At 40.2% G+C, this 18034-nt stretch overlaps 1 protein-coding gene across 1 annotated transcript in view; it reads left to right on the top strand.

The window, feature by feature from the left end:
* Positions 1–18034, top strand: part of DNAH7 (dynein axonemal heavy chain 7) — a gene marked incomplete at its 5' end in the record, with an annotated part of 161860 nt that overhangs the window by 6208 nt on the left and 137618 nt on the right. Inside the window, 7 exons of the mRNA XM_083349744.1 lie at positions 557–622; positions 2268–2376; positions 5009–5156; positions 5326–5416; positions 5662–5842; positions 6724–6796; positions 9720–9845. Coding sequence (XP_083205870.1) covers positions 557–622; positions 2268–2376; positions 5009–5156; positions 5326–5416; positions 5662–5842; positions 6724–6796; positions 9720–9845 — 794 coding nt within the window. The remainder of the gene's footprint in view (positions 1–556; positions 623–2267; positions 2377–5008; positions 5157–5325; positions 5417–5661; positions 5843–6723; positions 6797–9719; positions 9846–18034) is intronic.

Genomic DNA, 18034 nt, shown 5'->3' with positions numbered 1-18034 from the left:
GGTAATATAAAATGGTCCCTGCCTGGGTCCATTATATAGTCCATTGGACTCGGCCGTTATATGCACCAAGGGCCCCACCTCCTGGCTTTGTTATTAACAGAGTTGTCTTGTTTTGTATATACGCAAATTAAACATTTTAATGTTTTTTAGTGTTTTAAGGATAACATTTTTTATTGATTTAAAATGTTTTTAAGATTTTAAGTGTAATATATGTTTCTGAATTGTGAGCCGCACAGAGGCCTTTGCTGAGATGGGCGGCTTTAGAAATCAGTCAGTCAGTCAAATAAACATCTGGATTTTTTTTGCAGCCCAAATCTGGTAGGTCAAGTTTCCAAAAAGTAGAGCAGGTACTTCTGCTCTTCCCTGAACACAGGGAAAAAAGATGGTGTAGTGTAGAGCATGTTATCAGTACCAGTACAAGACTATGTTTATTCAGAAAGAGTGCCTTAGTGGAATTTACTCCCTAATAATTGTGGTCTGCACTATATTTTAAAATTTCAGATTGAGAAATAAACATGAATGTTTTGTTCTATCTACTGTTTTGATCCTCTTACAGCCCAAGCCGCCCAACAAAGGAAAGTTGGAAAATATTACTACAAAACTTTTTCCACAAGCAGATAAGGTATTTATACATATTGTTGTTGTTGTTAGTTGCGAAGTCGTGTCCGACCCATCGCGACCCTATGGACAACGTTCCTCCAGGCCTTCCTGTCCTCTACCATCTTCTGGAGTCCATTTAAGCTCACGCCTACTGCTTCAGTGACTCCATCCAGCCACCTCATTCTCTGTCGTCTCCTTCTTCTATTGCCCTCAATCTTTCCCAGCATTAGGCTCTTCTCCAGTGAGTCCTTCCTTCTCATTAGGTGGCCAAAGTATTTGAGTTTCAACTTCAGGATCTGGCCTTCTAAAGAGCAGTCAGGGTTGATCTCCTCTAGGACTGACTGGTTTGATCGCCTTGCAGTCCGAGGGACTCGCAGGAGTCTTCTCCAGCACCATAGTTCAAAGGCTTCAATTCTTTGGCGCTATACATGTTGTATAGATAGCTAATTGTTGGGCTTAATTAATTTAATCTATTTTAATTTTATATTATCTTTATATTGTATTTTATGCTGCCCTGTAAACCGCCCTGAGTCCTTCGGGAATAGAGCGGTATAAAAATCTAATTAAATAAATAAATAATCGCTGTAAACCATGTAAATCATGAACATTACTGTTCTACTCTGATGCACATTAACATTGCTAATCTATTCAGGTTTCTATTCTTGACTATCCTCCAAGAACTATCAATCAACAAGGTTCTTCCCATATTCTGCCCTAACAACAATCTTGTAATGCAGGCTAGGATGGCTGTTGGTCACTCAACAATTTGCTCACTAGCACCAGAGCCCTGGTGGTGCAGTGGTTAGAATGCAGTAATGCAGGCTAATTCTGCTAACTGCCAGCTGCCAGTGCTTCGGCAGTTCGATTCTCACTGGCTCAAGGTTGACTCAGCCTTCCATCCTTCTGAGGTCGGTAAAATGAGGGCCCAGATTGTTGGGGGCCATATGCTGACTTTGTAAACCACTTAGAGAGGGCTGTAAAGCACTATGAAGCGGAATATAAGTCTTTATTGCTAATGCTATCTTCCTGGTGAAAGATGCCCTTAGCTAATGGAAAACAATAGTAATGACTTTGATAACATACCCGCCCCCCCCCCAGCAAACATTTGTACTTGAGAGAAAAAGTGCATTCACTTCACCTATACGGTAGAAAAGAAACTTCAAGCTCTGTATTGTACTTGTATGTGTACTAATTCTACCGTACGGATCGGCAGGTCCATTTGCTGCACCTAAAATGTGTTGTGCAGCCATTGAAGGAGGGCAAAACTCTTATTTACACATATGCACATTTCCCCACCTGCATTTGGCCTGCCTATTTGAAATTACAGTCTTTACTCATACATACTGAACTTCTCTGTTATTAAAATATGAATTAAGGTGCAGGTTTGGACATTGGACTACTCATTGTTCAGTTTGCAGTTGCCTGTGATTGCAACTGGGTCAGAACCTAATCAGTGTGTATTGTTGTGAAGAGAGCTACCTACTTTATAGAACCGGTCCCATAAGATCTTTATATCTAGATTCAACACATTATATGTTAAAAGAAAAGAATTATGCCCCCCTCCCCTTTTTTTGCTCACTAATCTATGAAGCTCCTTTGCAAAACTTTGGAAAAAGATTTTGCCAAGCATCACTACCAGTTAAAAAATCCTGGCCTCTGACTTTCAGATCAGCTGTAAACCATTGTGGCATCAGAACCTGCCTTCGTTCCATCTGCGGCGAGATCAGGATGCTCACGTTCCAGAGCAGTTCATGATAAAGAATGAGCTGTCACCAGGTACGAATAAACCAGGATGTTTGGAGTGGAGGTGAAGTTGTATAAAACCCAAAATTATTCATAAAATGTCACTTGTGGGTTCTTCTCTCTGTGAAGGAAGCTAAAAGTCTTGTTGAGCATTGAGGATTCACCTTTCTTCTCTTTTTTTTCTTCCATAGAGGAGAGAGTTACCATGTCTGGGCTGCAAACATCTGAATGACCACCAGATGGGATGAAGGAGATGACAAATCTTTACCACCATCTAATGGTCATCTTATTTTTATGGCCCAAATATGATGGCCCTTCACGTTTCATGGATGAAGACTGAATTGACTGGCTGGGCTTTGAAGGAATTGTGTGGTGATGAGGCAGAATAGTTTGTGTAGGAAGGAACTGGACGAGGCACAACAAATGGCTGAATTCTTAGGCAAACTTGTATGCCTTTCTTCTTTTCTCTTAGAACTGCCAGTGAAAATTTGATAATTTCATCAAAGTAATTTAATTTACTTACCAGGACAACTGATGTTGCCAAGATCTGACAGTGAAAATCCAGAAATCTCACATGTGTGCGCATGAGTGGTAATAGTATGTGTTGCAGTGAATGAAAGAGAGAAAGTTGTTCCCAGTTTTGGAAACTTTAAGATGAGTAGACCCCCAACTCCCAGAATGCTGAAGTCCTCCCATTTTGAAGTTGCTAAGGTTGGGAATAGGTTTGCTGTAGACACACTTAACATTATTATTAACTGGAGACATATTTGCTTGTTAAAAAAAAAACCCTTCTCATTGTGCTCCTGTCCAATCCTAATCTCCTGCTTGGGTGATAGAGAAAAGCGATCATCTTCTTCACATCACAAAGTTGTACTTCTGTCCCGAGGAGATTGCGACCTCTTCTATGATATTGCTGGGAAGGGCTGTTTAGTTTAGTTTTAGTTTTATTTGATTTCTATACCGCCCTTCTCCCTAGGGACTCAGGGCGGTTCACAGGGCATATATAAATAACGATACAAAAGTTAAAAGGAAATTAAACAAGTGCCCAGTTAAAAAACAACAATAATAAAGTACTAAAAAACACCAATTTAAAAACCCATATTCCCCCATCAGGCCAGACCAGCTAATTCAAATAAGTGGGTCTTCAGCCCGCGGCAGAAGGATCGGAGGTCTGATGCCATCCGGAGCTCAACCGGCAGTTGGTTCCATAATGCCGGAGCGCCCACAGAGAAGGCCCTCCCCCTGGGGGCCACCAGTCGACATTCCCTGACCGGAGGCACCCTGAGGAGGCCCTCTCTGTGGGCACGTACTGGGCGGAGGGAAGTTGACGCCGGCTGTAGGAGAGATAAAGAAAAAAAAGGAAAGAAAAACCATACTTGGACTCAGGTATAAATGCTTGAAGCCAAGTCTCTAGGATCTGAAAGGAGAGCCTTACTTCTGAGACCCTTACCTCATTATTTATTTGCTTCTTTACTTACTTATTTAAATAATATAAACAGTTGCCCAATTTAGACAATGTGACAGCTTACAAGAAGGCAATCCAATCCAATCGTTGATGGGCAACCTGGCTCACATTTGTATCCTCTCTTGATGGGATTTTGCTCATCCTGTACCCAGTTCCAGGTTTGTTTTAATAACCAAGTCTTAAAAGTCTTTCCAAAGGCCAGAAGGTTTGGGGCGAATCAAGTATGTGTGAGTGGGTCGGAGAGCCCAGGGGGAGAGCCTTCTCTGTGGGTGCAGCGACCCTCTGGAATATAACTGCCCCCGGAGCTGAGGATGGCCCCTGACCTTCGGTCCTTCTGCCGTGACCTGAAGACATGGATGTTCCAACAATTGGGCCTGGACTGACTGCAGTTTTAAATTTGGTTTTATTGGGTCTATTGTTATGTATTCACTTCATTGTTTAATTCTTTTTTAAAATTTTGTATTTTATGTTTTTAACTTTTTATTGTTGTGAGCTGCCCCGAGTCCTTAGGGAGAAGGGCGGCATATAAATTTAATAAATTCAAATTCAAATTCTCTCTGTGTGTATGCGATTCTAAAGGGTAGGTGTTGCTGCTACAGGAAAGGCATGCCTTCTGGATCCCATCAGACATCACTCTTCATGAAGGACCTGTCCTGTGAGTGGGATGGGTAGCTGCCTTGAGGACAGGCAGTCTGTCAAATAACAGTTTGGGGCTGTAACCATTTCTGGACAACAGGGCAAAGGGAAGGCTCTATTTTTACTGATTTCTCCACCCTGTCCTCCTCCTCTCTTGGTTCGTTGTTATTCTGACTACTCCCCAATCTTCTGTCCTCTGACTACAAAAAGAGGGAAGTCCCTCCTCCCTTGCAATCTGATAGGTCCTATTCTCTGCTGCCAGCAACATTGTTGGATTTAGTTTATCTTAAAGGGGCCAGGGCTTAGGATATCAGATGAGTGGAGGTTCTTGGTAGGCAGCTAAGGTTTTCAAAGCTCTTGTTGTTTGTGCGTTTAAAGAAATTGTACATCTACACCTTGATCTTGTTGATGCAGTTGACAATAGCAGACAATTCAGAAAGATGGTGAACTACTCTAACTTCTTTTCAAAGAAGATGGAATTGGTTGTACAATTTGACAGCCATATTGTATGTCTGAGCCTGTGCCAACCAATCCCCATAAAATCTCTCATTTTTCCTCTGTAAGGAGAATATTTGTCTCAAAGACCCAAGAAGCGCAAGGTAGAAGAGATTCCAGAGAGTGATCAAGGGGCTGGACCATCAAGTTCAAAAACAAGACCTGGCGTTAAAAAAGATCGGGAAAATTTCAGAAGCGCTCTAGTTAATATCATCATGTAAGTTCTTTTGCATTACAAAGCTGCTTTCCTTCCTAATTGTGATACATGCTTATTTCTAAAGCTTCAGTAATATTCTCTTGGTTTCTGAAAGAAGTCTGAATCAAGATCAGTTTGCAGACTGTTGACTGAAGGTGGATGATAACAGCTTGTCGTGTTTGTTTTGTAGGCAACCACACTTTATTCCAGAATCCTTTTCAATAGAAGAAGCAAAACCTGGCACGTCTGAGGCCACAGCTGCAATAGAAAAAGATATTTTGGTAAATCAGGTCATGATTTCTTGATTGAAAGGTAGGGAGGGTTTGAACAAACATCTGGTTTAAACAAAGAGGCAAAATGGAAAGTCAAGCTCACTATTCTCATGTATCTGATAATTGTGTGCATAACTGACATTCACAAATGTTTTCATTCTTTGGGTTCCAAATCCGCATCATTATAAAATCAGACGTAATGTGGAATTCAAGTGGAACTTATATGCCACTGCTGTGCTTTTCTAATTTTGCAGAAATATTACTATTACATTCGCCATGGAATAGATACAGAACATGTGGCCCCAATGGACGACTCATGGCTGGAGAATGTCTTAGCTCTAGTACCCAAACATTTGAAGGTACTCAGTGAAAGTATCTACACACTCTCAGACGAAATGAGAGAGGACTATCTTCTTAGTGTAAAGAAAGCAATAGGTATGGAAATAATAATTTATTTGTTATTAACTAAATCAGAAATGCGGGCATGGTATTATACTTTTTTTTTACCCAGTTACTTTCACACAATATCCTAGAGACCCCTATATTTCCTCAATTAAAATATGATAGACCAACATTCCAGGAAAGCTTTTCACTTTTGGTTTCCACCAGCTTCAAACTATTACTGACCACCCCATGTAATGGTAAAGCATTCGAGGATTTAGGATGCTCATTTGCTGGGAAATGCCAATTTCCCAGAATTTATACCCAGGATCTTTTCTTACATAAATTTTCTTAGGCATCTTACAGAATTCCTTTCCCATATAATGGCTTTGGAAATGGATTCCTTCCCCAAGATTGGAAGTTTGAAAAAAAAATCACTATTTTAGTCTATAGAATGCTAAGTCTGAGTAGAGTTATCTGTACCTCTAAATGGGTAGTATTGTTGGTAAAAGTGTCTTGGAAGCAAGCATATATTCAGTTAGAATGCATAACAAACAGGTTTTCTTTGGAAAAACTTTGCGAGCTTAAATTTTATTTCTTTGTTGGCAATTCTTACCACTTATTAGGGCACCATGAGACTTGTTTCTAAGTAAGCATCAATAGATTGCAGCGTTAGTATTTTTTTAACTAATGGATTTTATTTTATTTTGTTATTATTTTTCATTTATTTATTTTTGCTACTTCAGCCCTTTTCGTAGCTACTTCTGCAAAACATTCTGAAATAAACTGTTTTTTTTGTGTCACATGTTTTCAGTTTTTCCTACATAGCACCTTTGAAGTCTTTAAAAATAATTGGTTCAATTCCTTTGGCTGTTTTTATGCTCTGCTGAGCTCATTTGTGTTCTGGTCTGTTTCTTTTAATACCTTCTTTTTAGTTGACTTTGTTTTAAGAGATCCCAGGGAAAAGGAGGAAGCCAAGAAGCAAGTTCTTCCACCTCATCGTCAAGAGTAAGAAAATGCTATTTCAACATCTTAGTCTGCAAAGTATTGTATCACAGGCAAAATACTTGAAGCAGTTGGGTAAGAACGCACTCTTCTGCATATCTAGAATAGGCCCCAGTGAACGCTGCAAGTCTTTCTTCCACGTCATCATGCATAGGACAGCCTTTGAAAATCCTTCCTTCTATGAGGGAGATGGTTGGTCCAGAAATGTGAAAAATAAATAAATAAAGATATATACGCAAAATAAAAATAGGTTTTTTGTTCACTTGATTCACAGCTGCCTATTCTACTTATCAGGAGATCGCGAAGGTCTCAGGTGGAGTCTTTTTTCTGTCCACCTACTTCCGATGGTTTAATCAGAGGTGTGAGGTTGAATCTGGGGTCTTTTTTACATGCGTAACATGTTCTGGCATATCCTCGGTTAGCAGATAGAAATATGGTGAGGTTAAAAACTCGATTTCTGAGCAATTTAAGGAAGATTGCTGAATCAAAAGATGGTATTGTTGATTAGAAAAAAAGATGACAGGTTATATTAGACCAAATATTTGTCTGATAGCAATAACAACACTGTAACCTGTTCTAATCCACAAACAGTCGGAAATAGTAAACTTGGAACCATAGTGAGCCTAGTGCTTAACTATCATTATCACTAAAGACTTAAAGTCCCAATGCAATTACGCTTCCATCCAAGTTTACTAAAGAAACTGGCCTCCTCTGAAGTCTCATCGACTTACTAAGTTCAGAGAATCTGTAGACTTTGGTGTTATAAAGGAGAACACAAGACCGTGCCAGGGCAATGTAATTTTCTCCTCTAAGGAATCTTAGACGGTGCTGCAGTAATCAGGTAAGATATATGAATTCCTATCCTAATCCCAGACTGAGTAACACTTTAGTGATTCATACTAAATGCCAATTAAGTCTAGATGCCAGTTAACCTTTGATTCATGTATTTGTAAACAACATATTCATAGGGCAAAAGTATATAGTTCAGATTTTTTAAGAAGTGAGTAGCTTTCACCCAGAATGCTATATGCTTAATTAAAATGTTTTAAGAATCTATTAAAAAATTCCTTCCTTCCTTTCTTCCTTCCTTCCTTCCTTCCTTCCTTCCTTCCTTCCTTCCTTCCTCCCTCCCTCCCTCCCTCCCTCCCTCCCTCCCTCCCTCCCTCCCTCCCTCCCTCCCCACTGTTTTTTCCAAAAATGGCAAAAATACCACCCCTTTAGTTAATTTTCTGTTGAATACTGTAAGGATTGTTGTTGCAAAATGAAACAAAACAGAGATACTGTGTTGGTTGAAGTTAAAATCAGGGCATTTTAAGTCAAGTATACATTTAACTTTTAACTATATATCACCCACTGTCTCTCTGTGAGATGGGTCTAATTTGACAAATAATAAACTAAATATGTATGCAATAAGAGAACAGAATCATAAACCTTTTAGAATTCTAGATTGCTTCTATTAACAGCAACATATTTTTTTCAAGAAAACATAAACTGGCAGTTATATATTTTATGATGTGAGTAATAATACATAAAAAGGGCATCCCCCCTTTTCATGTATTATTACATACCAGGCAGCCCATTATTTTCTCTTCCTTGCTTTTTCAGAAACATTCAGGCATGTGGAACTCATCTGTTCCACAATCCAGCAATCCAAAATTAGTAGCCAGAATATATAGAGGCATTACCAACAGGCTTTTCCATCAGCGCTTCTCCCCTAGCATTTCTCTTTGCTGTGATGAAGGCTTAGGTTTTCTGGTACTAAGTTGAGTGTAGATATTTCCCTTGTTATTTCCCTTATTATCAATCAGACTCCCCACTGACTATTTTTAAAATATGATTTTAAGGAAATCAATATACTGGTGGGTTGCAAAGCAATCATTTATTTGCTGGATCACACAATGTCCCACTGTGATGGTGGAAACTATTTTGGGAATCTAAATTGTTTTCTAGTCAATTGATGCTTTTTGACTAGCCATGTCCACTCTTGCAAATATTTCATAAGGTAGGAGGTGATGAGGCAACCATTTTGGGAGTATATTACCAGATGTCCTCAAGATATCAACCGTTCTTCTGTTTCAAGAGTTTGCTTGCTCTAATCTTGATTATAGAGAAAGCCCAAGATAAAGACTTCTAATTGGATTCAAACCAGAACCGTGGAAACAGCATGACTGGTGCTTAAGTTGCCTTTCTTTTCCTTAGTCTTGATGTTAGACAATTATGTATGAAATAAGTATTAGATGGTGAATGAATTGTAACTTATTGTAATCCTAAATTTATTTTACAATTATATGTTGGATTGCTGGTTGAATTTTGTTTGAGGCCGTTGATTATTAGTAGTTAAGTGTATTTTATATTAATGGCTAAGTATGATGTTCTTTTGAGAACTTTCCTTCAGAGTCATGATGGAGAAGCAGCATATAAATAAATGAAGGTAATCATTGAGTAGGCTATAAGCAGAGGGAAAATTTAAAAGTTCTTTTGTTCTACAGGAAACCTTTACATAGTTGAGAAGCATTCCTCAATCTGGCACTTTTCAAATATCTGAAGTCTCTGGATGGTCATTGCTAAAAAACCTAGGGTGAAAACTGCCCAGCTTCATGGTTTCACATATAGGAAAGCTGTTGTACAGTTTGCAACATGCATATAAGGAGATGGGATTGTGTAAATCATGCCTCTGATTAACATATTTCCATGGCTTGTTTTGTGTAACTATCATACCAAGAGGGATTTTGACTTAAAAAGGAATTTCAATAAACTCCTTTCCTTATATTTGTTGTGTTTAGAATAGCCTGCTCAATTTCTGACAAGATAATGCATTGGCTTTACTTGAAATTTAAAACTCACCAATGTAGAATAGATCCTTTGACACTGCAATTGTCTTCTAGGATTATAGTACTGATTTTTATTTTGTTTTCTTTTTCTTCAGAATGGAAATAGTGCCAAAACCTTGGAATAAGTCCTACATTGCAGCTCGCAATTACATAAAAGAAAATTTGTATGCAGTGAATCCCACAATGATGGCTGTTCTAGATCTCTGGCAAACAACTTTTAAGTAAGCAATATTTTCAATACATAAGGAAAGCACCTTCCGAGGTGTGAATTCTGAATTCTGGCAGTTAAAGTGCAGCTATGTGGCAGATAACCAAATGAGAAGAAGCTGGTATGGGTTTTATGATTCATCAGTGAAAGTGAAGAATATATACATGCAATTTACCCTATCCATTTATCCATGGAAATACATTTGGACAGGTTTCCTTCCTTCCTATCAACTTTTCTTTGAAGCCTTTTGCCTGCGTCATTAAGTTTTAACCCAGAAAAAGTTCAAGCCTACTGTAGTAGTGGCATCCACAGCAGGGGAAATTATGTACAGGTGAAACTCGAAAAATTAGAATATTGTGCAAAAGTTCATTTATTTCAGTAATGCAACTTAAAAGGGGAAACTAATATATGAGATAGACTCATTACATGCAAAGCAAGATAGTTCAAGCCCTCATTTGTCAGAATTGTGATGATTATGGCTTACAGCTCATGAAAACCTCAAATCCACAATCTCAGAAAATTAGAATATTGTGAAAAGGTGCAATATTCTAGGCTCAAAGTGTCCCACTCTAATCAGCTAACTAAGCCATAACACCTGCAAAGGGTTCCTGAGCCTTTAAATGGTCTCTCAGTCTGGTTCAGTAGGAATCACAATCATGGGGAAGACTGCTGACCTGACAGTTGTGCAGAAAACCATCATTGACACCCTCCATAAGGAGGGAAAGCCTCAAAAGGTAATTGCAAAAGAAGTTGGATGTTCCCAAAGTGCTGTATCAAAGCACATTAATAGAAAGTTATGTGGAAGGGAAAAGTGTGGAAGAAAAAGGTGCACAAGCAGCAGGGATGACCGCAGCCTGGAGAGGATTGTCAGAAAAAGGTCATTCAAAAGTGTTGGGGACTTTCACAAGGAGTGGACTGAGGCTGGAGTCAGTGCATCAAGAGTCACCACACAGACAGATCCTGGACATGGGCTTCAAATGTCGGATTCCTCTTGGCAAGCCGCTCCTGAACAATAACGTCAGAAGCGTCTTACCTGGGCTAAAGAAAAACAGACCGGGTCTGTTGCTCAGTGGTCCAAAGTCCTCTTTTCTGATGAGAGCAACTTTTGCATCTCATTTGGAAACCAAGGACCCAGAGTCTGGAGGAAGAATGGAGAGGCACACACTGCAAGATGCTTGAAGTCCAGTGTGAAGTTTCCACAGTCTGTGTTGATTTGGGGAGCCATGTCATTTGTTGGTGTTGGTCCACTGTGCTTCATTAAGTCCAGGATCAACGCAGCCGTCTACCAGGAGATTTTGGAGCACTTCATGCTTCCTTCCGCAGACGAGCTTTATGGGGATGCTGACTTCATTTTCCATCAGGACTTGGCACCTGCCCACACTGCCAAAAGCACCAAAACCTGGTTCAGTGACCGTGGGATTACTGTGCTTGATTGGCCAGCAAACTCGCCTGACCTGAACCCCATAGAGAATCTATGGGGCATTGCCAAGAGAAAGATGAGAGACATGAGACCGAACAATGCAGAAGAGCTGAAGGCCGCTATTGAAGCATCCTGGTCTTCCATAACACCATAGCAGTGCCACAGGCTGATAGCTTCCATGCCACGCAGCATCGAGGCAGTAACTGCTGCAAAAGGGGCCCAGACCAAGTACTGAGTACATATGCATGCTTATATTTTTCAGAGGTCCGATATTGTTCTATGTACACTCCTTGTTTTATTGATTGCATGTAATATTCTAATTTTCTGAGATTGTGGATTTGGGGTTTTCATGAGCTGTACACCATAATCATAATCATCACAACTGTGACAAATCACGGCTTGAACTATCTTGCTTTGCATGTAATGAGTCTATCTCATATATTAGTTTCCCCTTTTAAGTTGCATTACTGAAATAAATGAACTTTTGCACGATATTCTAATTTTTCGAGTTTCACCTGTATATTATGATTTCATCAAAAAAATGGAATGACTTACATCAGGGATGTCAAACTGCTGGCCCATGGGCCGGATGCGTCATGCGGAAGCTGCGCCCACCCCATTGCCGGCAATGGCAAAATCGTCCCGATACGTTGCACAACGTCATGTGACGTCGTGAGTTTGACATGTCTGACTTACATACTTGCATCAAATATCACAATGCAAGCACATAATTCAGTCATTTGTGTGATAGCCTCACAATGCATATAATTTGGATATCATTATAGCTATCAAGGATGTCTGTGGAATGCAGTCCTTAGGACTAAACAGCATTGAATTGTTTATTGTGAGCTGCCCAGAGTTGATTGGAGTCAGGCATCCAAACTGAATTAACTAATGTACTACATAGAACTGATTCATGATCATACTTGGGAGGTAGCACAAAGCCATAATTAGATTTATTTGGTTTTGGGTTAACGCAGTGTATAAACTCAACCACTGTAGTTTGTAAGACATAACTTATGGCTTAGTGTAAGGAGAGCAGAGTTGGATTCTCCTGTTTGTAAACATGCAGAGCATTGAGGTGGAGGTTATGAATAAATGATGATTTTCAAATAACACATGGGAAAAATACCATGTTGCTATCTTGGCTCTTTGGGTTAAGTACATTCAACTGCAAGTAGATAATGGTCTGGTTAATTTCATTCTCAGGTGTGAACATTTTTTTTAAAAAAAGAGCTGCATGTATATACATTGTTACTAAACTGATGCTCCTCCCATTTTTAAACTTTCCAGTGTTGCTCTAACCATGGTGGAAAACTAAAAAAGGTCACATTTAAACGTAAGACTATGGCATCTATGGCAGTAGTGTTTTTCATATGTTTGAGGGGCATGGAGGAACTTATTTGAAAGTATAGCTCTGCAATAGTATTACCAGGTTCTGAGTATCTATTGTCTATAGACAAGCCAAGTCTTCTATAGTCAAAGATTATAAAAGGAAAGAAGGGGAAGGGTTACAAAGATTATATAAGCACAGACAGTATTTTGATCAAAAGAATAGATTGTTCAATAGTATCCAAAATACTTGAGTCTAAATTCCCCTGAATAAATTTAGGAAAGTCCTTCCAAAAGTACAGTTGTTTCAACTGATGTGTAAAATAAAAGTAATAATGTTTGGTAGGATAAGTTGTTAGGATAATAATTTACAAATACTGGAGAGTTTGCCCCAAATAGTTACTTCTGCAATAAGCCAATGTATGTAATGATATATGATCTCAACTTTGGGATCCCCCCTCTTGAATTCTCAGAGGAGGAATGGAATCTAATATCCATTTGGATCAATCACCATTCCCTGTAATCAGTGCTTTTTTTGTAAAAGAAAAAGGTGCCGGAACTCACACATGTCATACAACCCGCCTTGCCTACCCTACAAGGTTCCATCCAAAAAAGGTGCCGGAACTCCGTTCTGAGCGTTCTATGAGAAAAAAAGCCCTGCCTGTAATTCATTCCTTCATTGCTTGAACAATGGAATGGATGTGTATCTGGTCTTTTGGTTGAGTCCAGGTAGCGGGAGTAAAAATTTCATTACTTGGGGCCACTCTTTGTGTTGAAAATTACATTTTTCTACCTGCTACTCAGCAGAGTTCCAGATCACCTAAATTTTCTCTGAACACCCAACAGCTTCAGGATTTTCCTCTGATAGATGTTCTACCAATGTCAAATACTGCTTCATTGTGCTGAATGACTGTGACTTCCATCGTTGGGTTGTCATCATTCTTCTTAGGGCTTAAGAATGACTTTTGGTATTTATTTATTGATCACATTTTAAAACCACCCATCTCCCTCACAGAGGGGCTCTGGGCCGTGTACAATAAAATATTAAAAATATAAAAACAGTGTATAAACTTTTGATGTCGAAATATTACTTTAAAGACAGGGGATGATTTGGGGGGCTCTAGTCCAGAGGCCTCCAACCTTTGGGGCACTAGGGACCAGTTCTGTGGAGAGGTTTTTCTGCAGACTGGAGGGGGTGTGGTTTCATGTACTGCCTGCATCCCGCGGATGAAGCTTTGCTTCTTTGCGCAGACCGGTTTCTGGCATGCCACGGCCTGGTGCCGGTCCATGGACTGGGGGTTAGTCAGTTCCATGGCTGCATGCTCCTCTCTGTGCCCTAGGAAGGTTGCAGTGCCATGTTTTCATGTGGAAGGCCAAAAGAGAGGAGGCCTTCCCACATCCAGTATTCAATCTCCATCAGAAGCTGAGTGATGTTTAAATTCAAGCCATGTTCTCTAGAGTCAAATTCCGAGTTACAGTTCTCATGATCAATAGACAGTTTCTGGGATTTATTGGACCTATTTTCTCTACACGCCTCTGTTAATAGAAGGGATTGGAGGTTGATGATGGTTCATGTAAGCAGTTTGCATGATTTGTACACCAACGTCTGCATTTCATCTTCAGAATTCCTTGGTAGAAATGTGAGTGGTATATATATATGTACGGGGAATCATTTAAACATTATCAGGTTAAAACATCGTTTTAAGTCTTCCAGTCTGCAAAGAATTTCAATTTGCTACACATTTGGAAGCAGGGTGCAAGACTTCTTCAGTGAATCTTCTTTAGGGAAGTTCCTCGGTCAGAAACCATTTTGAAGGCTCTTTGTACTCCCTTCTTTGTTTCAAGGACAACTTTATCGGGCTCCAAGCTCTTATTAGAGGGTTTTCGTGTGTGTGTGTGTGTTTTTTTTTACTTCTTTGAAAGTGATTGAATTGGAATGAAGCCATCTGCTTGATTCTGGCAAAAGGAAACTAATGCCGGAGTCTTAGAAGACATGGCTTAGATAAATTTGAAAAAGTGCCAGATATCTTTAGAAGCATTAAAGGAGTAGTTGAGCAATTAAAGTGTAACAAAATTTGATTGCTGTTACCCACCCTTGGAAGTAATTCTGCATCTCCAAGACATTGCGGGGGCATTTGATAGTGTAACAACCTATTGCAGAGGAAAAAAATTGCTTAGTGTAAAAACCATTTTTCTTTCATGAACGAAGTTAACAAGGAGCATAAACTGGGCTGGTTGAAGAACACAGGCACAACATACGGCTTGCTTCAAAATAGTTGGGGAACTTCTCTCTGCCTGGACAAAATATCTAATTGTCAGCTTCTTTATCATCACACATGTTGAGATTTTACTTGTAACGGTGCCTTTATTGCCCCTCCATGCAGTTTCTCGTGATAGCAGTTTAACAAATGTTGGAGGTTGTTTAATGCTTAAGTGATAGCAGAATGCTTTTTGGAAAATTAAGTTCGTAGTTTCAGCAGTTGGAAAGCATTGGGTTCCATAAAGTTGGTGAAAAATATTTCAATCGAAGATCTCTTGGAAATTACTGGAGTTTACTGATCTGTTTCCTGTTGCACTAGCATTAGTGATGGCTACTTCTCTGAAAAGAGAACAAGGAAAGGGAGGGAGAGAGGGAGGAAGGGAGAGAAGAGAGAGAGGGGAGGAGAGAGAGAGAGAGAGAGAGAGAGAGAGAGAGAGAGAGAGAGAGAGAGAGAGAGAGAGAGAGAGTCCACAGGCACAAACTTTTCAACTGGTATAAAAAACTAATTTACAGCTATTTTAAGCTTTATAGGGGTGTTGCTCTCTAAAGCTGGATCATAATCTTCCTTTTCCCCCTTTCCAATTGTAAGCTAACATATTTTACCAACTATGGAAGAAATGATTTTGTACCTCTTGGACTAATATTTATAAAGTTACAGTAACCATTTCCCTGTGTTATAGTTAATACTATAACTATAATAAGAGCCTTGGTTTACATGCCCTAGTGCAGGGGTAGGCAACCTCGGCTCTTTTAAGACTCATGGACTTCAATTCCCAGAATTCCTGAGCCAGCTATGCTGAGTCATAAAAGAGCCGAGGTTGCCTACCCTTGCCCTAGTGTGTCTTCAGTTTCTCTTTGCATCTGGGCAATTCTCCTTGCAGGCTCAGGATATCTGGGACTTCTAATGAGGAATCTTTAGCCCAAATGATTTTTGTAGATAATTTTGAAAAAGGGTATGAAATAGTATGTTAGACAACTCTTAGAAGGCAGATGAGAAGAATTTATTTTTCCTACTAGCAAACCCATCCCCAGAAGTCTCCAGATGGATGACTTGGAAGTTCTTGGTATAACTTAAGTCAGGGGTGTCAAACTCAATTTCATTGAGGGCCGCATCAGCATTGTGGTTGCCCTCAGGGGGCCGGGTGGGTACGGCCGGGGTGGGTGTGGCCTACTGGGTGGGCGTGGCTAGAGTGCGTATGGCCTACTGGGTGGGCGTGGCCAGCTCTACATCGTTCGCATCAAGGGTGCCTATGGGGGCCTGGGCAGGAGTGGGACAGATCTGAGGGTCTCTGGCAGGAGGAGGGTCTCTGGGCCAGGGCCAAGGCAGTGGGGGCCATTCCCTCACTGTTTCCAGGATGGCTTCGCGGGCCACATGAAACCACTTTGCGGGCCAGATCCGGCCCCCGGGCCTTGTGTTTGACATGTCTGACTTATTTTCTTGGTATAATTCTGCATTTTATTTGTGGATATAAATTTGACTGGACATATGGAATCGTATCACAATGCAGTATATCAATATTTTGATTATCCTTAGTGTTTCTCCATGTATGTATGGAGGTGTATTTAAATGCATAATATTTTAAAGAACTTCTGGCCTTTAAATCAGCTAAAGTAAAATGGAGCTGTCAGTCTTTAAACATTTTGGAGGTTGTAATTTCAGTTACGTAGGGAGGAATATGGTTTGTATTTTTCTTTAATCACAGCAGTTTTTCCTGCTCTGCATTACTCCCATGCTGCTTTTCTGTCCACACATCCAATTTTTGATTTGCATTTTACAGGAGTAATGATGCTGAGATTTCTCTTCCCTGGGGCCTTCAAAAAGATTGGAATCTTTTTTTGAGATTCATAGTATTTGTAAATAATAAACTAATCTCTGGACCCCCTACTTTGAGCAGTGACTATTTTCAGCTAGTAATTTCGATATTAGCATGGCTCCATTTCAAACACACATTTACAAGTTAAAGTAAGCAGTTCTGAGAAATTTTGCAGACATGGCCATTTCTGCTTTTCCTTGCCTTGAAAAAGAAGCAATCACAAAACCATTGCAATGAGAAGTGGTCAGATTACATTATTTTGGCTGTTTGTGTCATGATTTGAATAAAAGAACTGCTAACTTTGGCGACGGCCTGCTGCTGTGGCTGGAATCCCATTCCTTAGAGAGAAAGTAGTGCTATGGCTTATTCCAGAGAGGTATTAGGAAGGGAAGCAGATACTCTAAAGTTGACAGTCCGTACTTTGCAATATTATGCACCAGGCCAGATAGCCAAGTTCCATTTTCCCCCCCACAGTTCCTGAAGCAATGCACCCTGCGTAAGGTTTCTTTTTGTCTCATCTTGCGATTCACTCTGAAGAGGCCTTTTTAAGGCCTGCCTAGGATCCCTGAAATATTATTGGGAATTCTTTGTGATGGAGATGTATTTTTCTACTTCCATTAGGAAGCGTAGAAGATTTCATCATATGTCTCCTCTAATGGCAGAAAGTGAAGAGGAACTAAAGAGCCTCTTGTTGCGAGTGAAGAAGGAGAGTGCAAAACTTGGGTTGAAACTAAACATTAAGAAAACCAAGATCATGGCATCCGGCCCTCTCAACTCCTGGCAAATAGATGGGGAAGAAATGGAGGTAGTGACAGATTTTGTTTTCCTGGGCTCCAAGATCACTGCAGATGGGGACTGTAGCCAAGAAATTAAAAGATGCTTGCTCCTTGGGAGGAAAGCCATGGCAAATCTAGACAGCACACTAAAAAGCAGAGACATCACCCTGTCAACAAAAGTGCGTATAGTCAAGGCTATGGTCTTCCCAGTTGCAATGTATGGCTGTGAAAGTTGGACCATAAGAAAGGCTGAGCGCCAAAGAATTGAAGCCTTCGAACTATGGTGCTGGAGAAGACTCCTGCAAGTCCCTTGGACTGCAAGGCGATCAAACCGGTCAGTCCTAGAGGAGATCAACCCTGACTGCTCTTTAGAAGGCCAGATCCTGAAGCTAAAACTCAAATACTTTGGCCACCTAATGAGAAGGAAGGACTGACTGGAGAAGAGCCTAATGCTGGGAAAGATTGAGGGCAAGAGAAGGAGGGGACAACAGAGAATGAGGTGGCTGGATGGAGTCACTGAAGCAGTAGGCGTGAGCTTAAATGGACTCCAGAAGATGGTAGAGGACAGGAAGGCCTGGAGGAACGTTGTCCATAGGGTCG

The sequence above is a fragment of the Vipera ursinii genome, assembly GCF_947247035.1.
Source record: "Vipera ursinii genome assembly, chromosome: 1".
NCBI lineage: Eukaryota > Metazoa > Chordata > Lepidosauria > Squamata > Viperidae > Vipera > Vipera ursinii.
This window is presented reverse-complemented; position numbering and strand designations above follow the sequence as displayed.